The 23,852-nt window shown below is 36.5% G+C and overlaps 3 protein-coding genes across 9 annotated transcripts in view; 2 read left to right on the plus strand and 1 right to left on the minus strand.

The window, feature by feature from the left end:
• si:ch211-243j20.2 (uridine-cytidine kinase-like 1) overlaps positions 1 to 20,590 on the plus strand; it is a 242,853-nt gene extending 222,263 nt beyond the window's left edge. For 3 of the 6 annotated variants that reach the window (XM_051925489.1, XM_028796788.2, XM_051925488.1), the window contains exons 11-15: positions 11,828 to 11,890; positions 13,093 to 13,215; positions 13,994 to 14,101; positions 16,620 to 16,776; positions 18,473 to 20,590. In XM_051925489.1, coding sequence (XP_051781449.1) covers positions 11,828 to 11,890; positions 13,093 to 13,215; positions 13,994 to 14,101; positions 16,620 to 16,776; positions 18,473 to 18,549 — 528 coding nt within the window. In that variant the 3' untranslated portion in view covers positions 18,550 to 20,590. The remainder of the gene's footprint in view (positions 1 to 11,827; positions 11,891 to 13,092; positions 13,216 to 13,993; positions 14,102 to 16,619; positions 16,777 to 18,472) is intronic. The other 3 variants (XM_051925491.1, XM_051925487.1, XM_051925490.1) reach the window with 2 other exon arrangements.
• Positions 1 to 23,852, plus strand: part of mpv17 (mitochondrial inner membrane protein MPV17) — a 309,255-nt gene that overhangs the window by 148,669 nt on the left and 136,734 nt on the right. The gene's annotated exons all lie outside the window — the stretch shown is intronic.
• The window catches only part of LOC127527285 (uncharacterized), a 193,446-nt gene that overhangs the window by 112,193 nt on the left and 57,401 nt on the right, over positions 1 to 23,852 (minus strand). The window lies entirely within an intron of this gene.

The raw sequence follows: 23,852 nt of genomic DNA on the forward strand, positions 1-23,852 counted from the left end.
GAGTAATCTTTTGACTCAGTGGTGTGGTTGGTATAGCACAGGGGTGGGCAAAGTCAGTCCTAGAGAGCCACAGTGGCTGCAGGTTTTTGTTACAACCCAGCCATTTAATTAGAAAGTTATTTTTGCCAATAATTTAATTTCATTCCTTGCTAGTGCTTTAACTCTGCCATGTCAGGTCATTCTCATATCCTAGATTTTTTTTCCTTTCTAAGGATATCATCCAAATGATTTGAAGTCAGAAACAGAAGAGTAATTCTCAGTCCTTTACTTTTTTGTCTTCACTTTCCTTCCAAGTATTTAATCGAACCAAATAGTGCATGATAAATACACACAGGTGTGAATGGAAACAAGATTAATGGAGAAAAGCTGGTTTCTTTTATCATTTGCATCCTATTGCTAATAAGGGGTAATTAAAAACTGAGAATACAGCTGTTTAAGACAAAAATAAGCAATAAGGGTTCAAAATCCTAACGAGTGAGACAAATAAAATGAAGGAGAAGTGTTTGTTGAGCAATAAGTGCTTCTTATTAAGCAATTGGATTGGAACAAAAACCTGCAGCCACTGTGGCCTTCCAGGAATGACTTTGCCCACCCCCTGGTATAGTGATTTCTTCTAGTATACCAAACAGCAGCATGTGTCTTACTTTATATATTTTCTTTTGTATAGAAGTATAGATAGCTCCTAGTTATTGTATTGTTTTGGTGTAAGTATTTCTATAGATTTTGAGTTTACAGTGCACTTTGTTTTTCTTGCATTTACACTTTTTTCCCCCTTGTAAATATTTTTTGGGATTCTTTGAACTTTGTGGTGAATAGTTTCTTCCTGACTGCTTTCTTTCTTTAGGAAGACTACCGTTTTGTGTATATCCATTTTTGTCTTCATTTTGGGACTGGCAAATTCACTAAATATTATTCACTATTTTTGATTGGGACATTTTTGTGTTTTTGTGCACCTGTAAATAAAACCCACTTTTGTTTTTGGAAAATACCACTTTTTTGTGTTTGTCTCTCCATGTTTGACTTCTGTCAAGTCAGATCCTGGTATTTCCCAAACTACAAGACACCCACTGTGTAGTCTGATGCCACCTTGCCACTACATGTGGTGTCACACTGAGCAAAATAATTTACATTTAATACACAGTTTGCAGTTGGAAAATTGAAGATTTTTCACACAAAACAGCTTAACTGGATAATTTCGGTCCAGTCTGTACCACTTTAAGCGTGTGTAGACATTTTGGAAAGTAGTCTAACAGTAAAACTGTATCAAAACAGAATTGTGTCACAAGTCAGCTGAAACAAGAGTTCTCTGAATGCCAATTAAGCAGAACATAAAAGACGAATGAAGAGAATTTAGAGATGAATGGACAGAAGCACATGCAGTCACAGCTACTTTGTCAGGTTTATCCATGTGCTTAATATGCCAGGAGAAATTTTCAATCAATAAATAATCAATCACTGAAGACGTTTCACAACAAAACATTCAATTTTCTTTGAAATGTATCCCTTTGGAGATGCTGGGAAAGCAGCAGTGAAAGAGTTGAAGCTAAAAGCTGAGTAGAGTGAGGTAACTGTCAAACTGGATAAATCCATGGTTGCTGCCAATTTTATGGTGTCTTAGGAGATTATAAAACATGGAAAGCCCTTTGTTGTTGCTTAATATGTTAATGAGTGTTTTTAACAAAGTAGCGAAACATATTTACTAATTTCACAGAGAAAAATAATATAATTAAGAAAATTAAGGACCTGCTTTTTCCACAAAGACAATCAGAGAGAGGACTGTGAAAATGATCAACAATATTAGCAGTCAGCAAATAAAAGATTTGCAATCATCTCCCTATTTCTCTGTAGCGTGTGATGAGTCATGCAGTGTGGATAGATAACACTGCATAGATTGCATGTTAAAGCTTTTCTACACAAGTAGGTTTACCTCTCAACTCATTTAGATGATCCTTGTTGGCTAGAGAAGTTGGTCAATGTAACTTTACCCTTAAATGGCCTTAATGTGAAACTGCAATTCAAGGGAAACTGAACTATTTTGCTTTTAGAAGAGGTTATATATTTGAGTGCAAACTTACGTTGTTTGAAAGAGATATTGATGGTACTGTGTTGAACCAGTTTCCTTCTCTGAAGCAGTTTAGTGAACATTCAGATGTCACAATGCAAGTAAAATGAAGGAAGCAATTGTAATGATGAAGGAATCTTCCACCCCATGATTTCTGGAATTCAGGAAAGAAAAATCTATATTTTCGTTTATCTTGAATTCACTTGGTAGTTTGACGCATTCCTAGGAATTAGTCAAATGGGTATTTGAATTGAACTGGTAGATCAACAGGAGCACCTGGGTATCCAGATTTAAAGAATTCGGGGAGACTGCGAGATGCTTTAGTGCAGAACCACTGTTGGAAGGACATGCATGAACATACAAAGCAGGACCATCTTGTCTTTGATGTGTGGGTCGCTTTACCTGATAGTTATATTGACATGAAGAGTTATGTGTTTGGAGTTCTGTTCTGTTTGTTTTTGTCGGCGTATTTCTGTGAAAAGGTTTTTTTCAAGCATGAACTGTGTCAAAAGTAAACTCTGATGCTATCTGATCAATGGAAGTTTGTAATCTTACTTGAAAATCAAAGTTTTTCGTACAGTCTAGACAGCAAGAAGCTATCCAAAGATGTACAGGCACAAAAATCACATTGAACAAGTAAATTATATATTTTACATTTGCAGCCATGATCAAGCAGGCACATTAAATTTTAGGCAACCACAATGTTTCAGCATGCAATATATCAGCATAACATTAATATTATATTTTTTTTCCAGATAAATGCACAATTGCATCAATGAGAAAATTGCATACCTGCTGCCCCAAGTTGATTAAAAACAGAAACTTTTCTTACAGAGTTGAGGGAATACCAGAGATAGATTTCATTTTTTTTAATTTTTAGGGTGTGCTAAAAAATGGAAATGCTACTGAAACATTTATAAAGGATTACTGCTGTAAAAAGTTTGGTTTTGTTGTAAAGTTCACCAAACATTGCAGTCATTTTAAAGTCCATGAAACACTGAAAATAATATCTTTAAACTTTGTTGTTGATATCATATAAAAGTTTTTTTTTATAAAATTCCAAAAGAGGCTCCTCTTCTAATTTGGTTGCTGACCCCCGAGGTAGACCAAATACAAAATAATATTAACTTTACTGCTTCCAGGCACCAGAAGTATCTATCCATTTTGCTTTTGTAGCTTTTTTATGAGTTTTCCACCATCTTTAATTCCTAACATCTTCAAAACAGTAAAACACTGATTAAATTAGCAGTGTTGCAATATTTGTATCTTTTGTAGTATTTTGTATGTATCGGTCAGTAGAGGTTATGTTTAATAGAATTTCCACTTTGCCAACTGCTGCATTTATAAATACAAATAGAAATCCCTGTTAATTGTCCAGTATACATTCAAAATAGTAGTCATCTTTTTTGTGTATAGCAAGCTTTTTTCTAATTAGCTTGGTGACTAGCTAACTGTCCACACAATATTTATGTTCATGCGGTGCTGTGAAAAGATATTTCCTTCTTACATATTTAACACAATGAGTTGCATCAGACCTTTCAAAAAAATGCAATATTAGACAAAAGAAGCTTAATTGAGCACACAATGCAGTTTTAAATGATAATTTCTTTATTCAAGGAGAGAAAAGTCAAGCAAAATGACACCTTTTATTGGCTAACTAAAAAGATGACAATATGCAAGCTTTCGAGGCAACTCAGGCCTCTTCTTCAGGCAAGATATTGCCTGAAGAAGAGGCCTGAGTTGCCTCAAATGCTTGCATATTGTTATCTTTTTAGTTAGCCAATAAAAGGTGTCATTTTGCTTGACTTTTCCTACATTCATAATGGCTAACACGGTACAACACCTTAGTACTTTATTCAAGGAACAAAGTTTGGTGTCGGAAAGTAATTATCTCCATAGTTTCACCATTGATTGCAGGACCTTTAGCAATAATAATTGCTTCTGAACATTTTGTATAATTGGATATAAGTCATTCATATCACTGTTGAGGTGTTTTAGCCTACTTTTCTCTGTAGAACCACTTTGGTAGGTCTGTTTCAGGTCATGCCACCATATCTTTTTTAGATTCAAGCCTGTGACTAGGCCACTCTGCCAGTTTAGTTTTGTTTGTTCTGAGCCATTCAGTTGTAGACTTGCTTTTTTGCTTTGGGTCGTTAGATTCCGGTCACAGTCAGGTGACTGGACATTCCCCTTAACAATTTTCTGGTAAAGTGCAGTATTTATGCTTCTTTCAATCATGGCAAATCTTCTGTGTCCTGAGTTAGCAAAGTTTCCCCACACCATCACTCTACCACCTCAATGGTAGTGTTTTATTGAAGGCATGATGTTCTTACTGTCAAATGCTATGTTAGCTTTATTCCAGAGATAGTAAGCCATGGTACTGTCCAAAGAGATGTACTTTTTATTTTTTGTCCATTAAACATAAATTCAAAAGGCTTGAGAATCACTCAGTGTTTTGTTTCAAATGAAAGATAAGCAATGGTAATTACTCTTGGGTAGCAGAGGTACCAGCCTTGCTGCCCTTCCATGAAACACATTTTCACTCAGTCTCATTCTGATCATGGAGCCATAAACACTGACCTTAGCTGAGGTCAGAGGCACCTGCAATTTTTTGAGTGTTCTTCTGAGATCTGCTATGACATTTTGAATGAGTCATTGTTGTGCTGTTGGAGTAAATTTGGAACGATGACCTTTCCTGAGAATATTGTGGTGTTGGACAGTCCTAGAGCCTTAGAAATGGCTTTGTACCCTTCTGTTGATTGGTAAGTTTCAACAACGTTATTTTCTCATCTCTTCTTGAATTTTCTAGATCAAGGCAGTGTTCTTCAGGAAACCTTGTGGTGACTATTTCTCCCTCATGATAAGGGTCAATATATGGTGAGGTTTAGATTCGACTGGGCTGACTGCAGTCAAGTTTGGTTGTTTTCAGTCAGCTGAGTCTAAATATCCAGTAACTTTGATCAGCTGTTTGCATGAGTAACTAAGGCAGCAATAACTTTTTTATATAGGCAGTGCACATTCTGGTTCAGGCTATCTAACAGTACATTTTGTCTAAGGATCTGACTCTACTTATTGTGACAAATATGCAAAAATAGAGACTACCAGGTAGGGATAAATACTTTCTCACAGCATATTTCATTACAATAGCAAATTTATTGCCAAGCAATTTTTGGAATAGAGAAGGTCCTTGGTTAGCTTTGTTTTCCACAAGGTGAAAGTAAGACACAAACAGCTGCTTTGTACTGATAAGCATTTTGGTCTGCTAAAGTGATTCATATCATTTGGTTCAAACAATGGAAAAGATGTGGAGCACAGTGACTCACCGATGTGTTCATTTAGCACATAAAAGCAGTTATTAATCGAATGTTCTTAATGCCAGCTGATTTTTTACAAGCATACTGATATACCATCATTACTGTACTATAGTATTAGAGTGTTTGTATTATAAAGTATGTAGGTCACAGACCCATCTCTCTATAAAAAAAAAATCTTGGAAGGCATGGAAAGAGACTATACGTGATCTTCTCGGAAGACAATTTTACGCCCCGCGAGAGACACTTTAACGTCACGCGAGACAAGGCAGTGAGACAAAAGGACAGCTGCTGTACAGGCTTTTAAATGATCGACGCGCAGCTCAGCAGCAGCAGGAGAAACACAGCAGCTGAACAGACCGCATCTCCTCAGCGTGCGTTCGGCCACCCAAGTGCCACAGCAGGATACCAGGAAGAGAAGCATAACATAGGAGGATTAGTAACAGTTTATAATTATCACATTAAATATATTTTTGTACAAATGACTAAGTAACAAAGATGTAATATGTACAGCTTAGTCAGCAGCTCTAATCAGAGTGTGCTGTACTAAAGTAGTGAGTCTTCAGCCTTCATTGGATTTAAAAGCTGAAACAGAAGGGGCATCTCTTATATAAGCAGGCAGATTGTTCTGTAGCTTTGTGCCCTGTAGCTAAAAGTTTGGCCTCCCTCTGTTATTTTGTTAACTCTTGGAATCCTTAGTAGCCCAGCATCTTGAGATCTCAATGCATTCTCTAGCTTGTGAGTAATGATAGTTTAGATTAGTAAGCATGGTTTTGGCCATTTAAGGCTTTATAATGTAAGAAGGAGGATTTTGAAATCAACTCTAACCATAACAAGAAACCAGTGTAAAAACAATAACTCGAGATATGCAGTCAGACATTTTTGTTCTTACAGTGATTCTTGCTGCAGTATTTTGAATTAAGTAAAATCTGTGTAAAGAGTGATGTAACAGCTTGTGAGTAACACACTGCAGTAGTCAGTCCTAATAGAAATAAATGTATGAATTAATTACTCAGTTTGTTCAATATTTACATTTATAAATTGTCATAACTTTCAAATTGTAAAATGGAAAAAAAAGATTTTAGATAGCATTATAATGTGCGTTTTAAACAAACATCCTCCTGTCCAAGTTCTGTTCTAATTCAGTAAAGCTAAGCATTAGTCCAACTGAGTTAAAAAGTTACAGAATATGGTTATGCCCCTCAAAAAGAAACATTTTTGTTTTTCTATATTCAGAGACAAGTAGTTCTCATCCATCCACTGTTTTAATTCACTGATGCAATTATTTAATGACACTGTTGAAGAAACATAATTTTGTCTAAAAGAAAGAGATATAACAGGGTATCATCTGTGTATGAGTGAAAATGAATGTGATGTTTTCTGCTGATAGTTCCCAATGGAAGCATGTAAAGTGAAAGCAGTAAAAGTTCAAGAACTGAGCTCTGTGCAAAACTGTATTAAACTTCTAAATCTAATGACAGGATACTCTCAGCACATTTCTGAATGTACTGAATGAACTAAATTACACAAGGATAGTGCCTGATTTTACAGACAGTGTAACAGAAGGGAGTTGTCAGTGGTGTCAAAGGCTAAACTTAAGTCTAATAGTATAATTACTTTTGAATTTCCCTCATCAAAGGATATTAGAATTTCATTTATAACACAGGCTAGTGCCATTTCTGTACTATGACTGGTGTGGAAACTAGACTGGAATTTCTCAAAGTGATATAAGATGAAATTGAGTGCCACTATGAACAATGCTGCACATCCTCTCTCTGACACACTAACACCGAGTGTTTCCTGATAGCAAATTATTCAGCAGAAGTGTGTAAAGAAATGCTACTGGGACTCCTTTATACCAACAACAATACAGTATGTCTGCGTAATGTGTCACTGTGACTGCCAAGTCAGAAATTTTCTTTCTTTTGAATTTTCTTGCTTTGTAGTTATTCTAGTATGTATTCAGACTAAAGTATATGTATATCTATATATATAATTCACTAAGCCGCCGCCAGTGCAAGCAAGACACCCATGGAAGCACGCAGGACGGAGCCACGCCCACCAACTCTAAGACCATTGGATACGACGAAAACTCGCAGAGCCACGCCCACCAACTCGGACGCGATGACTCAGAAACAATGGCGTCATTTATGTTCGTCTGTGCTAGAGTCCACAGGCACCTCTGAGCCACGTTGACTGTTCATAGAGGCATGTTTCTCGCGGATGTGAATCGCTGTATGCTGCATGTAAAACAGTTTGCGAGGGGTATCCCATGGGATCCTTAACCCCTTAACCGCCCTCTGCCGGATATATCCGGCATCGTAGCTTTAATGCTGACGCCTTACTGCCAGAATTATCCGGCACATTTGCCTGTGGTTATATGAATGCCTGCCGCGTAGTACAACTGACAGTTTGGCGTGGGTATTATTACTACGTTGTATTTCGACAACTCTGCGCTTGTATTGGCCCATCACGTGATGTGATTCAAAAGTGAAAGCTGTGAATATGGCAAAACGTAAACTGACTTCAAGTGAGGTTTTGCAGGCGATTTTGGACAATAATTCTGATCATGATTGTAGCAGTTCTGAAGAAGATTTTAGCGACAATGATGATCAGCAACGTGCGCTGCATGATACTGTGAATGACGGCGCATCGGATGACGGCGATGAGTGGGTGTATCCCCAGCATCTCAACTGGACTGCTGCCCGAGGTGAACTACCTTTTCTGCATCCGTTTGTGGCAACGTGTGGCTTTACTGTTGATGTAAACAATTACACTGCTGAGCAGTTTTATGAGCTGTTTGTGTCACCTGATTTGATCAGACAGTTTGCTCATCAGACAAATCTGTATGCAGCACAGTTTATTGAGACACGTAACCGATTCTCTTTGCTGCTGAAATTCTTTCATTTGAATGACAACAGAAATGAGCCAGATAAGAAAGATCCAAACCGCGACCGCTTGTTCAAGCTACGTCCTTTGATTGACCATTTATTTGAAGCATTTCAGTTGCCCTACATACCAGGACCGTCAGTTACAGTTGATGTAAGTTTTTTGTTGTGGAAGCCTGAGAAAAGGTACATTTTGTGTTTATTATGTGTTTGCCCATTTCTAGAACTTGCACAACATTTAGTGGTCAATACTGCTTGAATAAATGTAAAAAATGTAAAAAAAATGTAAAAAAGTAAAAAAACGAAAATTGTTCAGATTTCGCCTGGCGTGGGGAATATTTAGGGAGTTGGCGGTTAAAGGGTTAAAACAATCCTTTAAAACTGAGGTTAAAACACAATGAAGGAAGCAGTCTTTAAAAACCAATAAGCACTGTGCCTCTTTTTCATTAGCATCTCACCTGCTTCACCGATGCAGGCCCTGCAACAGTCGAGACGCTCTCTCAGCAGCTGACCTTCTCTGTGCCTGACTCCACTACTGTAAGTCGCCTGATTAAAAATGGCCTTTTGAAGGGGAGCTATGGACCCGCTATACCACAGGAACACATTGCCTTCGAGCCTGCTCTCGCTCACTCTTAACGTACCGGCTTTCTCCTCACTTGCTCGCACACTGCACGACTACACCCGGAAACCGTTTCAGCCACACTTCCACGCCCCTCGCTACGCTGAGAGCGCAGTGATTATTTATTTAAAAATGGCCTTTTGAAGGGGAGCTGTAGACCCGCTATACTACAGGAACACCTGTGACATTGCCTTCACATTGTTTTCCTTTTATTTCTGATCCCGTCGAGCAGATCAGACATATTTAAAAATGGCCTTTTGAAGTGGAGCTATGGACCCACTTTACCACAGGAACACCTGTGACATTGCCTTCGAGCCTGCTCTCACTCACTCTAATGTACCGGCTTTCTCTCTCTCCTCACTCGCTCACACACTGCACAGGGGAGAAACGCCCCCAGCACGACTCCACCCGGAAACCGTTTCAGCCACACTTCCATGCCTCTCGCTATGCTGTGAGTGCGATGATTATTTATTTAAAAATGGACTTTTGAAGGGGAGCTGTGGACCTGCTATACCACAGGAACACCTGTGACATTGCCTTCACATTGTCTTCCTTTTATTTCTGATCCCGTCGAGCAGATCAGACACCCAGGCAAACAACACTGAATAATCAATAGCTGCAACTACTTTGCCTGCCCCAACTCCTCACCTGAGTCAGTTTCGTCTGTGTTCAGCAGTGTTTCCCAAACTCGGTCCTGGTGAACCCCTATGGCTGCAGGGTTATGTTCCAACCGGATTCCTAATCATTAATGCCGGTGAAACTCATCCGGGATAAGTCGGTTTTTCAAACGCAGCCGTGTAGCAGATGTAATACTCCGAGATGAATGCGCGCCCCCGTGCTGAGTGAAAAGCCAAAGTATATTGAGTCTAGAAAGCATGATCAGCAAGTCTTTGATAGGCTGCAACAAAATGATGAAAGAACGGGGGCATTTTTTTCACACAAGCTGTGTGGGTAGGTGTTAGTTCATTTTTTTCCCTCTGCTTAAAAAACATTTAAAAAGCGGCGTGATTATGCAGCCTATACTACGCCGTGGGTTGGTATGCAGCGTGTAAAACAGTTTGTTTGTCGCTGATAATTTGCCTTTTACTTTTACACGAAGACAATTTCCTGTTAGATTGGCCTTTGCAATTACAATTAACAAGGCACAGGGCCAAACTTTCAAAAAGATATGCATGTATCTGCCAAAACCAGTTTTCAGTCACGGACAGTTAGTTGTATGTTGCTCTCTCCAGAGTTCCATCTTTTCATTCACTTACTGTTGTATCGTCAAACCCACCCCTTTTACACAACTGTGTCTTTCCGGAAGTGTTCAGCCATCAATAAATAATTATGTGGCGTATGCCTGCAGGAACATGTGCAGCAAGCGAGCGACACACACGCACACACACATACATATATATACAGGCGCGCGCGAGAGAGAGAGTGCTGGACACATAAGAATAATAATACTTCATTACATTGATATAGCGGTGTTCTCAGTATTCAAAGCGCTATCCACACAAGGAGGAACCAGGAAGCGAACCCACAATCTTCCACAGTCTCCTTACTGCAAAGCAGTAGCACTACTACTGTGCCACAAGGCAGTTAAAGAATGCACCGGGCTCGATTTTGTTTTCACTTCTGTTTACAGCGATCGGGTCGTAGATAGCATTGTTGCAATGTTACTTTTCTTGGTGGCTTATTACATTACGGATGTTTCACATGTTCATTTTTTCCTCTGTGCTTAAAAGACATTAAAAAAGTGTTTCTCAACTGTGACTCCGGAACATCTCCGTACGCAAGCTATATTAAGCGTCAACAACGAAGACTCGCTACACCTTAATCTACAAGTGCTGACACTTATCCCTACCGACGAAGTAACTTTCACCAGCGTGGCCTTCTTTGTCACAGACGATCCCGCTTTCAGTCACGGACAATTATATGTTGCTCTCTCCAGAGGTCTATCTTTTCATTCACTCACAGTCGTATCCTCAAACTCACGCCATTTGGAACTGTGTCGTTCAGGAAGTGTTCACCCATCAATACATAATTATGCGGCGTATGCTACGCCACGGGTTGGCTAGTATTTAATAATTTACTTGAAAGAATATCTATCTATCTATCTATCTATCTATCTATCTATCTATCTATCTATCTATCTATCTATCTATCTAGCATATATGGGTCTAGCTTTGATGTTTTTTCAATAATGGTCTGATAACTGACACTTTTATTGCATTAGGAACTGTGCCAATCAGTGATGAACTGTTGTTAAGAATGGGTGCTGTCAGAACAGCCATTGAGCTTTTTATCAGTTTTTTTGGGACTGGGTCTAAGGGACAGGTAGTAGGTTTCATTTTAGTAATTACAATTTTTAAAAATCGTAACTTTATCAACATAATATTAATAAAGTGAATTCCATTTGTTTGGATTAGATTTAATTTTTTAATACTGCCTCACTGAAGTGCTAAAGAAATGTATTATGGCTTTATTAGAGCTAGTTTTGAACTTTAATATAAATAGTTGACTAAGTCTTATACTTACACAATACTTACAGGCTATACTTTTTGGCTATTTTTAATAACATTTAAATTTGTACTTGTTATTTTCATAATTCTGCAAAACTTTTGTATCATTGTGGGTTATTGAGATAAATGGAAAATGGAGAATTTATCCATTTATAATTAAATCTACAACACAAGGAAAGGAGTCTTAAGCTATTTCTGAATCCACTGTATATATGATGTTTACATTGACTGATGTCTCTTTTATTGCCTGATAACATACAGTAAATATTTTTGGTCACTTGCTTTTAGCTGTGTTTATATTAAAGGAACATTACCATGATATCTGCTTAAGCCAGCAACCACTATATAGAATTACACATCTTTCTGTTTCATTTGTTTGAAAATAACCTGTATAGAAACATACTTACTATTTAATAACTCTGACTCAATATTTCCTTTAGGCTGTCACTGTGGAGACACCACAGGGGTCAATATATGAAGGAAAAAGGTTCAGTGGTAAGAGGGTAAGACCTTGAAATATTTCTCTCCAGCAAAATGAAAGTGATTTTGCTAGTATAGTTACAGTTTATGTATACCATTAAAAGATAATTGCTTTGTAACAGATATTTAAGATATTTAAAAATTCTGAGGTACAAATGACAGAAGCATAGAAAAAGCATGTTTGAAGGGCATATAAGGGAAAAAAAAACAACAGATTGATATTCACTGCAAATCATTTTCTCTTACCTGTAAGTTATGTTTTATAACCCATGTATCATCCATTTTAACTTAATACCATTAATTGTCACCCAGAATAGTGAAAGAGTGTGCATTTTATGTACTAGAGAATCAAATCTTCATCCAAAATATTTCATACCATGAAAGGTTCCTTTCTTGTACATTTTGTTATATCCACTCTGAAATGATAAATGAACTATAAAATCAATGGATAAACATATCTGCTTTTAAACTTATCATTCAAATGTTGTGTTTACTGTGTCTTTGAAGTGTATGACTTATTTCTTAGTGTGAATTTTTATCTAGTTTTATGTTTTTGTAAAAGAAAATTGATTTTTTTAGATTTAAATTTGAATATATCCTGAAAAAAGTGTGTAATATGATGATTTAGTCATGCAGAGGAATGGTGCTTTAATTTAAAAAAAAGTCAGCTGGTATCAGGTTTTGGATAAAGCAAAAAAATGTCATCATCTGCTTCAGCATCTAACAGTTTGTTGTTGATACTAGGCAGCCGTACTGCTGTGCTAAAATCTGTAATCATTTTAAACCTTTTAACCCTGGAACTTACATTTTCAAGAACAGGCAGAGCTTTTACCTTAAATCTGGGTTAAGACAGATTAGGATTCACATGATAATACAGAAGTTTTAAATAAGTATATTAGATAATACACTCTACAAATACAACTACAATGGTTACATATAGAGTTCAAATACATGTTTTATCTGAATTTAAGGGTGATCTGCTTGGAAGAATGGCCTTTTTACTATGTCTGTGATCATAAGACTAGAAAAATACAGTTAATATCTACTCAGATGTTTATTGTGTTAAGTATTAAAAATGTGTAAACTGTTCAGTGTTTGCAGTATTATTACATACACGAGTAAATAATTTATGGTTATAAGATAAATTCACAAAATTATTAGATCCACATTCAAAATTAAATTGTTTGACTGTATATTTGATATTATAATCTGCTGTAATCTACAGATAACTGGTGTTTCCATTCTTCGAGCTGGAGAAACCATGGAGCAGGCTCTTATGGCTGTTTGCAAGGATATTCGGCTGGGGAAGATTCTAATCCAAACAAATCATGACACTGGGGAGCCGGAGGTAAGTTTGGAGCCCCACCACATTTTAGGAAGCCCAGATCACTTGCTGTCCTTTAATATATAAATATTTTTTTTAAAATCTTCAGAGGAGTCAAAATAATATACATATATGCTGTTTGTGTATTCCTGTGTTTTACTATGCTTTAGTAAATAGAAAAATATATTATTGTTTTATAATGCCTGGACAATAATTAGTTATACAGTATTCTGTATTTACAGTACATTGATTTTTCTGCTTTTAAACATTACAACAAACAGTATTTTTATGAATCTTATTAATTTAGGATAACATGAACAACCTTGACTTGCTTTTATGCATCTCTTTCTAATAATATTGTACAAGTAAATATAACTGTTTGGCATAATAGCCTGTTCTTGTCAAAACTTTTCCTATGGTGCTATAAACTTATCTTGTACAAACTCCCTCCAGTTGCACTATGCTCAGTTATGGTTTTAATCCCAATACAATAGCTTTTCTGCTTTAACAGCAACCTTTCATCATGTGTAAAATAAGCCTTCTTTGAGAAAGTATTATTTTACTTGAAAATGTTTAATGTTTGTAATATCTGTGGCTATTTAATCTGAAAGTTGGCAGGATGCCTAATAATATTACATGTATGTGTATTTAGGAAACTGCAGTATTCTTTGCTACACTATGTGTGTTACATGGCTATAAAGAAAACTGCCTAACATCATCAGACCCAGAGTTGCAGGGACATAAAGAGAGTGAAACTAATGAAGTCACTACACCTAAACTGCCTTCTTTTATTTTTCAACAGTTGCATTATCTAAGGTTACCAAAAGATATAAGTGAGGATTATGTGATTTTAATGGATAGCACTGTCTCTACGGGAGCAGCAGCACTGATGGCCATCAGAGTTTTGCTGGTAGGATTTGATTTACTTTTTTATTTTTATTTTCCAAGGAAAGAAAGAAAATATAATTTACTGCTTTTAATTTTCAAGGTGTCTGTAGTTTAACATTTCCCTCAGTGGCCTTGATAGCCCAAAACTGCTTTTATGATACTTAGTAGTACATGGCTTGTGCTAAACAAAACAGCAGTGTTAAATCGCAGAGAAGTAATATGGAGCTGAATTTGTTTATTATAATGTAACCCTCATTTTTAATGACATAAATTTTACTTTCACCCAACATTTAGTGCATTCAAGGTTTTTTTCAACAGTAATTACTGTAGTTTAGTATGTTTCTTTTTCTGACAGTATTCTAGGCTGTTATGAAGTATATAACATTTTCTACATCTGTTCAATATATTATATGCTATCTCAGTACTTGGAAGAACAACACTGATGAATACACAGCACTTTATGTATGCTTCACATGCAGGTCATCTAGGACATCTAGGTCATAATGCATTTTGTTTTATTTCAGAAGGCATTTTTATTGTGGACAGTCTATGGTTTGTCCAGAGCACTAGTTCTAGCTTGGATGTGCAGAAAATGTAGATCATTTTAGCATAAATGAAATTACTGTAAATTAAAATTTTTATAGGTGACTAAATTCAAAAGACAAAAATGTAATCAGTTTATGAATTTGTGTGTAGAAGTATGCTCTGAAGTAGATTGTCATCTCATTCAGTTTTGATATTTTAATTGTACTCTATGCTACAAATTTAATATCTGGCTCTCTGTGACACCGAGTACTTATTGAGTGATAGCTGTGAGGGCTGCTGGGTGAAACAAGATGAGGGCACTAGTTTTAAAAGTGAGCCATGTGACAGTATCACCTCAGCAGGCCAACAATGTGCTAGAGGAAGCAAGATGCTTTAGGAGTGCTGTTGTAAGCAACATTAAACAGCTTTTAACTACAGTATGTTTCAGTGAAACAAAAGAGCACAACAAGTTTAGGACTTGCTCATAGTTTCTCAAGGAATTTTTCGTCTGTCCACTGCCAGTTTCAGATGAGAGCCTTGCGTATGGCATGTTAAAATGCTGGCTGTGGCTGAGAATTTAAAATCAGTGCAGAACGACAGCCACAGGGGGAGTTCAGACTGTTCATTAAGTTTAATTGTCGAAGAAACTGTATACTAATGTTTTCTTTTTTTTTAATAATCTTGGACGTATGTATTGTCATGCTCAGTTATGTTTGAATAAGTTAGATTGTTTGTTTTATTTGAGGTTATGTAATGAGTATTATGTATGAGTGTCCATTTCATCTGCATTGAGGAAGATGAAACTCCCTTTGTAAAAATAGCATTGGCTATTTTCACTGTACATATTTTTGTACCAGAAATTGTGAGTTCTTTTGAAAATAATTTTTATGGAATAAAATCTTCCTCTCTTGTACATCTTCCTCTCTTATGCCTCTCTCTTAACACCCTCGGTCCCCAGTCAGTCCAGGACTACAAGCACATCATCTGCTCCCATTTTGTTGTTTCAACACTTCAGTGCACAACTGATTATAGTTTTTTATGGATTTACATTCTTGTTTTGTGCCCGCTTGTTCGTGAGTTTTTGTCGAGGTTGGAAAACTTCTTTGTCTGACAAAACTTTACCTAACTTTCAGGAGGTTCTTCACAGGGGATTTCATAACTACACCACCATCATCTTCATCTGCAAAACTGGACTGTGTCATTTAGTGTTTTCTTGGATTTCTTTTATATCTTACATTAATATTTTTTGTCATTTACTACTAATTATAAACACAAATTTATTATTAAAGTAAGTTATGTTTTGTAAAATGTTACAGTCCACTAAAGAACTGAAGAACTATGCACTTTGTCTAGGGATGCCACACATCTTTGTCTTGCTAGCCAGTCTTACACACGTGATTTGCTTGCACATTGATCATTGTATATTGCATTTCTTGCAACTTTTTGCATCTTATTTAGTGCATCCTTAACACTGCAAATCACAAGGGATTATTTTGTGAATACTTTTTTTTGACATTATATTGAATTTTAGTAATCTCACTTAATTATCTGTGTTTTTTAGAATTATTTTCTATAGTGGTTAACATTATTTCAGTGCTGTCAGCTGTAATTTCAAATGGACCACATATAATACGCTATTGAAATTTTAACACTACAGGAACATTTTGCTGTACTTCATGGTCTTTTTAATGCATTTAATGCTGTCACGTTTCTTTGAATAAATAATTTTACAAGTGAATTTAAAATTTTAATAACAAATTTGTATTGCTGTCATCTTTAGTTTAATGTCAAGCTATGCTTGAAGTTGTTTCATCTACAGTAAATCTGCTTTCATCAACATCTCTTACCCCAGTGAACATAACGTAAAGATATGCGATGTGTCCAAGAATTGTGTGCTTTGTTACATTTTTCTCTGTGTTAAACCATGGTGTGGTAATACTATGTAAAGTTATTTTTGTTTGATAAATATCAGAGGTAGTAAGTGTTGGTAAAAAGCTGCTTGTCATATTTTCCAGGATCATGATGTTCAAGAGGATAAAATCTTTCTACTTTCCCTGCTTATGGCTGAGATGGGAGTACATTCTGTAGCCTATGCGTTTCCCAAAGTTCGAATAATCACCACTGCTGTGGATAAGAAAGTTAATGATGAATTTCACATAATTCCTGGAATAGGTATGGTTATTTTCAATGAGAATATGGCATTTTGCTGAGACACATTTCTGTCTATTGAAACATGTATTGTATATCTAGCAATAGGTAAGGTACGACCAACATTAGATAGATGTGCTGTAAACTTTCAGTCTGCTTATTAAACTGAAAACTAAAAACTGCCCATATGAGAGTGTGCATGTCGAAACCTACTGTGCTGTGGACTGGTGTGACCTGGGTTTACAGTTTATTTTTTATATACTGTCCCTTTCTGAGTAGAGGCTCAGAGTAGTTAAAACGAATTTCCAAAAAATAATGCTGCATTCATACAACATGCACATACATAATAAGGTAATTAAATAATAATCCCAAAATCATCATGTTTGGCTGAAATATAAACAAAGTCACGCTTATAAATTCCAGCTAACAATAAATGTGGCTGATTTTCACTGGAGATGAAGAAAACAAAAAGAGCATTACTGGAGAAAATGAATGACTGGGTAGTCCACAGTTGATTGTAACAGGTACAGTCACAATCCGGCTAAACCACTGGCCACCAAACCCTTTCTCTTTACCAGTTTGAAACGCCCCATGTTGAAGTCCAAAACTGTACGAACTCTATGACAATAGTAAAATATTATGGTCACTTTCTGGGTCAGTAACTGTTGATTCCTAGGAATCAATGTGGAGATGTAAGAACAAGAGTTATATGATCAGTCTTTGCAGCAGATTATGCATTAACTACATCTATTAAATATAGAACAATTGACTAAAGTGTTACAGCACTTTGTTTTATTCCATGTAGTATTTTCCTATACATCTTAGCTGGAAAAAGGTGGGATTGCACAATTCAGCAATGTGAGCAGTGCTTAAATGAGTGGTTTGTTTCGAAGATAAAATGTAGCATGCATGCTTATTCATCAGAATTAATATTCATGCCCTCTAAGAAAGTATCTTGTTGCAATCTGCATCATTAACTTATTTAAACCATATACAGTAAAAGTGATATATCTAATCAGTAGTGTCAGGAAAAAAATGTTCTTTTCTGTTTGTAATTGCTATGGAATCAGTGGGGTCCAAGCCACAGTGAGTGCATGCTCCTTCCTCCTGTTGCCAATGTCTGTAAGAATTTTTTTTTCTGATATTTAATTCTATTAATTTTATCTCAAGTAGGTACAGTGGTGCTGTGGTTAGCATGGCTGCCTTACAGGTCAGATCACCATTTGACTACAATAATCGGTCCAGCATAATTAGGAGACATTTCCGTAGCCCTCAGGGACACTTCAAAGACTGTTGCACCGTTACAATCCACTTGTCATTTTTTCAGTCTCTTTTTACCTCATTGACTTTTAATATATATTCACGCCTCTAACGCCTCTCCAGGGTTAGTTCTTTCTTTGTCCCAGAAGATACGGGAGTAAGCCCTGACCCCAAACTGGATTAAACAGGTTCAACACTGTTACTGTACACTAACTGAACTTTACTCAAAACGTTTTCAGGCTGATCATAAGGGACAAGTTGGTAATTTCATTTTAGAAATCATAAGTAGAATTTTCTGTTCAGTTCATAAGATGGTGTGTGCAAAGAAATATATGTTTGACCCTGTTATGCTGAATTTCATTACTTGTTTAATTTACACCATTAACATAATTGCACAATTAGGAGTTTATTTTGTTTTTAAATGCAGTTGATTTTGTTTTGTCTTTTCCTTTCTTTCTAGGTAATTTTGGGGACAGATATTTTGGCACAGATGCACCATCAGACTGGTATGAGAGTGATGAGAGTATGGACTACTAACAAAGAATATCCAGGAAATCAGAGGTGACATTGTGGATCTGCTGAGTGCTCCAAACCAGTGGTTCTTGCTCCTCTATACTTGTTTATCACAGGTGCTTGTTCTTTGTGAATTCACTGGACCATATTTCAACTTCATTTCCTTTCTTTCACAAAAAACTATAGTATGCCTATGATATATGTAGAAACCAAATATATCACAGCTTATTTAAGATATTTATGTATAATCAAAGATATATACATACATAATTTATTCTAATGGCACTGTCAGACTGTTGAAAATTGTTTTCAGTCTGTGTGGAGTTTGCACGTTCTCTTCATGTCTGTCTGGGGTGTTCTACAGGTAATCTGCTTTACCTCCCACATACCTACAGAGGTTAAATGCTCTTTCTAAATTGGGGAGTGGACCTTGCCATGGACTCTTTCCTGCATTTCACCCAATAGTCCTGGCTTAGGTTCTGCCCCCACAACCCTGAATGGAATTAAGCAGGCTTGACAATTTTATATTGCTATATGTAATATTATAAGAAAAAAAATCTACCTTGAGCTTTACTTAAGTGTTTCAATTTTTCAGACTTGGACTGAATTTAATTTTCATCCTCTAGACTTTCTAAAAAAAAAAAAAAAGCCATATTATTCATTTAAAGATGTTGCCATTATTTTTTTTTCTGTACTAAAGCACTTATTCTTTGCATAAAACAATTTACTGTTAAAAAAATTATTTAAAATGTAATCTTTACAGTATAACTGCAGTTGATATAGTGTTCATAATTAATTTAGCTTTCTTAATGTAACTTTCCCAGATGTACTTGAATACAACAGAAAAGCTTTTATTTGATTCTAAAAGCATTTTTCTAAAACGATAAATAGAAAAATTGAAATCTAAAATGAAACCTTTAGAATTTCCAGATATTTAAAAGTCATAATCTATTTTTATTTACAGTTGGTATTATAAGAAGATAGGAAATGTGTGCCTGACTTAGCAAGTGTAACCTTTTAAAATTTGAAGTGCTCTAACAAAGGGAAAAATACATTCATTTAAACCAAACATTCTGTAAGTGATATAACCACAGGAAAATGGAAAGGTTTTAAAAAGCAAAATGCAAATGTATTTCTGAACATATGCACGTTTAAAGTACAAAATAATATAGAAAGAATTGATCGGATCTCTACATGATATTCATTATTACTAGAGCACGAGTCTGAAGATAAATTTTAGCAAACTCTCAACACCTCCAGCTTTGTTCTTCGGCTCTCTGGAGGCCTTGATTTAGAATAAGGAACTGCTTATGTTAGAGATTTTGGTTTTCACTTAAAACTGTTTGTTTCTGTTTCTTTGTTAAAATGCTCTTTCCAGTTTTGACAGGTGCTCATTAAGTAGTGAAACCTGAGCGAGTTCTGTATTCATTTGATATGCGCTACACTATTAGAACTTGATTATATATAAATAGTTTACTTCAAAAGATCACTGACTTGATGGACTTTTATTCATTTGCCGTTGAGTAAATGGCTTATTTTTTAGCATAGTGAATCACTAAAACATGTTTTTTAAAGAAAAATAATACAGCTGTATTTATCTTCAAAACATCAAGAATTATTTATTAATCATAGGGATTTTTATTTTTTTCTTTACACCATTGTTTAAAGTTAAAATTTACCAAGGCTTCGTATATTTGTTACTATTAATATAAAACCTACATGTATGTATTTTTTTTTTTACATTTTATGTATTTTTTGTTTTATTCAGTCTTATTTCTGTTGATTTTACCATGTTTTAGTGTGTTATAAAAGATTTTTTTTTAATTATTCCTGTCTACAAGATATGTTGGAAGATCCAAGACACCACTCCAAATCGTGCCAAATGTTTTGAGGCCTTTTTGAAAAGTGTGATGCCTTTGACCAAATTACGTCATGATACTTGAATGCTGAAAGATCTTGAAGTTCTATCATTCCTACTTGGCTATTGTAAAACCTTTTGTTGGTAGGATTTAGGATGGATTTTTATTTGTTAATATACAAAAATAATAAAATGCTTTGCATTTGCTGTTGTCATTGAATGTCAGTTTATACTTTACAGTTTTCATATTAAACAGTGTATTCCACTTCCATTTGCAGATCTTTGTGCTTTATCTCATAATAATTGTTATGTAGAGCAGCATTTCCTAGACACACAACTCAACCCCAAAATATTTCCATCCACCTAACCCATACGAAGTTTGGGAGGAAAAACCTGAAAAAGAAATTACAAAATAAAGTTATTTGAAAAATACTTTAATCGAGAGAATATTTGTACATACTAGTGTCTTGAAAAAGCAAAATATTTTTGTTTTTGTCTTCATATCTTCTATTGTTTTCACAATTTTCCCTTTAAAAGTCTGGATTTGCAATAAAATAACAGTTTGAACAAGGTGAATACGAAATTTGTAATGCAGTCCTATTTAAATTGTCCAACTTCATTTGTTCTACATCAGGGGTGGGCAAAGTCATTCCTGGAGGGCCGCAGTGGCTACGGGTTTTTGTTCCCACCCAGTTGCTTAATTAGAAAACAATCCTTGCCAATAATTACATTTCGTGGCTTATTGGTGCTTTAACTCTGCTATGTCAAGTCATTCTCATATCCTAGATTTTTTTTCCACTCTAAGGATATCATCCAAATACTTTGAAGTGTAAAACAGATGGGCAATTCTCAATCCTTCACTTTTTTCTCTTCTCTTTCCTTCCAAGTATTTAATTAAACCAAATAGTGCACGATAAATACACACAGGCGTAAAGGGTAACAAGCAAAATGGATAACTGCTGGTTTCTTTTGTCATTTGCATCTTATTGCTAATAATGAGCAATTAAAAACGGAGAATGCAGATGTTTAAGATTTTGAACCCTTATTACTTATTTAAGTCTTAATGAAGGAGATAACTAAAATGAAGCAGAAGTGTTTCTAGAGCAATAAGTGCTTCTTATTAAGCAATTGGGTTGGAACAAAAACCTGCAGCCACTGTGGCCCTCCAGGAATGACTTTGCCCACCACTGTTCTACATGGTGGGTTTGTATTCTTCTCATGATGCATATTTTATTTTGGCAGCCATGGAAGCCTTGAGTCTGTATGCACAGGTCTCAGTCAGCCTTGTGGATCTGGACACTTCAGTAATTCCCCATTCTTAGCAAAACTCCTCAAGCTCTGTCATGTTGCTGGGGGTTGTGAGTGAGCAGCGTTTATTTTAAAGTCCAGCCACTAATTCTCAATTAGATTGACATCTGGACTCTGACTCAGCCACTCCAAGACATAAATGTTGTTTTAACCAATGCCTTTGTTTTAGCTTTATGCTGTTTTGCTGTAAAATAATTCTTTCCACAAGGCATATGTGTTTTGCAGACAGCATCAGGATTTCCTCAAGGATTTCCCCATGTTTTGCTGTATTCTTCTTACACTTTACCCTCACAACATGTTGCTGTGGCCATCATGCTTCACGGTGGGGATGGTCTATTTTTAATAATGTGCAGTGTAACATGATGTTTAATCTGATGGTCAAAAAACACAATTTTGTCTCACCTGACCATCTAGCCAAGATGTCTTGTGTGTTTTTGTCTTGGCCTCTCCCCAATAAAGCTGTGACTGGTGAAGCACTTGGACATCCGTGTCTGTATGCAGAGCATCTCCAGTCTCAGCCACTGTAGATTGAACTCCTTCAGAGTTTTCATAGGTCTCCTGGGGGCCAGCTTTACTAGTCGTCTTCTCGCCGATCACTCAGTTTTTACCGATTGTGTGCTTTATTTAGATTTATAGCTGTGTCCTACTCTTTCCATTTTTTAGTGATTGGTTTAACTGGACTCTTAAGGGATGTTCACACAAGCACAGAGTGATGAAAAGTTCACAGAATCATTAGGCCATCTCTGCATCACCTTTCCATCTATCTATGATACTTAACACAGCAACTGATAGTCACCACAGCCAAGTCATCATTAGTACTGTATTGCCTATTCTACTGTTGGCTTTTTCTGTTAAGCACATTTGGGTCATTCTTTTTTATTTTGCTTTCATGTCAAAGCTTAGGAGTTCCCTTAAAATGAATTGCCACCACTCGAGAAGTTGTACAAGAGTATGAAATAAGTGTGCGATTAACAACAAAAAAAACAGAAACAGCATCTGAAATATATATAAATAAAAAGCAGGTTGAAATCTAAGTAATCAATGTACACCTCAGTATTAACATTTATGTGTTAATGTAATGCATGCAGTGGAAACATTGTGATGTGTCATCTGTTGGAATGACAACTGCAATGCGTGTGTGTCTTGTTATAACCCATTATTATGGCAGTCTAAATGTTTGTGATGCACCATCTGTTGAAATGGCAGAGACATAGCAAGGCGAACAAACGCTGAAGGATACCAGGGCATCAGTGAGCCCCAAACACGAACACACAAAAGAGTCTTGTGTTCAAATAATGGAAGGTTTTATTATAACTGCCTCCAAAAGTAACAAAAGCACACATACAAACGCAGGTCTTCCTCTTCACAATACTTTCCTTCTCCCTACCACACTACCCTCTGCCACTCAAGTGTTGTTCCACTACCTACCAGCTCCGCCTCGCCTGCGGCCCCTTTTATTACAGATCTGGGAGTACTTCCGGTGCCAGGGCGACTGCCCGATGGAAGCATTTCTGGGTCACACGAAAGTCCCTTATAACAGAGAGCTTGTCTCCCTGTGGCACCCAGTGACCCCAGCAGTGTTGCCCTGCTGGCTTCCCACTTGTCAAGGATATCCGGGGCTGCTGCCATCTAGTGTGCTAGGGGAGAAAATGGCCCCCAGTGACATCTTACCTTCTCAGTGGGCTGTCCGTCCATCTCTTCTGCTCCTTCTGTCTGGGTCTGATCCCTTTCTCCTTCCTGGCTAGGATGCCCATCTGCCTGTTAGGAGCCTCCCGTCCGAGTAAGGGACCATCCCCTCTTCTGGCCAGGATGCCTTTCCAGCCCCTGTGGCATCTACAACACTTATCCTTTTATTAAGGTGGATATACAGTATATGAATAGACGGGGAGAAACTGATGACATACAGAGAGTGCCAAAGAAAGAGAAGGACAGGGAGGGAAAACATTTTAAAATGTTACTGTGATATACCAAATTACTTTTCACAATGTCAAGTATTTTCAGCTATGAGAAACATCCATCCATCCATCCATTTTCCAACCCGCTGAATCCGAACACAGTGTCACGGGGGTCTGCTGGAGCCAATCCCAGCCAACACAGGGCACAAGGCAGGAACCAATCCCGGGCAGGGTGCCAACCCACCGCAGGACACACACAAACACAC

This window comes from Erpetoichthys calabaricus, chromosome 3 (genome assembly GCF_900747795.2).
Source record: "Erpetoichthys calabaricus chromosome 3, fErpCal1.3, whole genome shotgun sequence".
In the NCBI taxonomy this organism is placed as follows: Eukaryota; Metazoa; Chordata; class Cladistia; order Polypteriformes; family Polypteridae; genus Erpetoichthys; species Erpetoichthys calabaricus.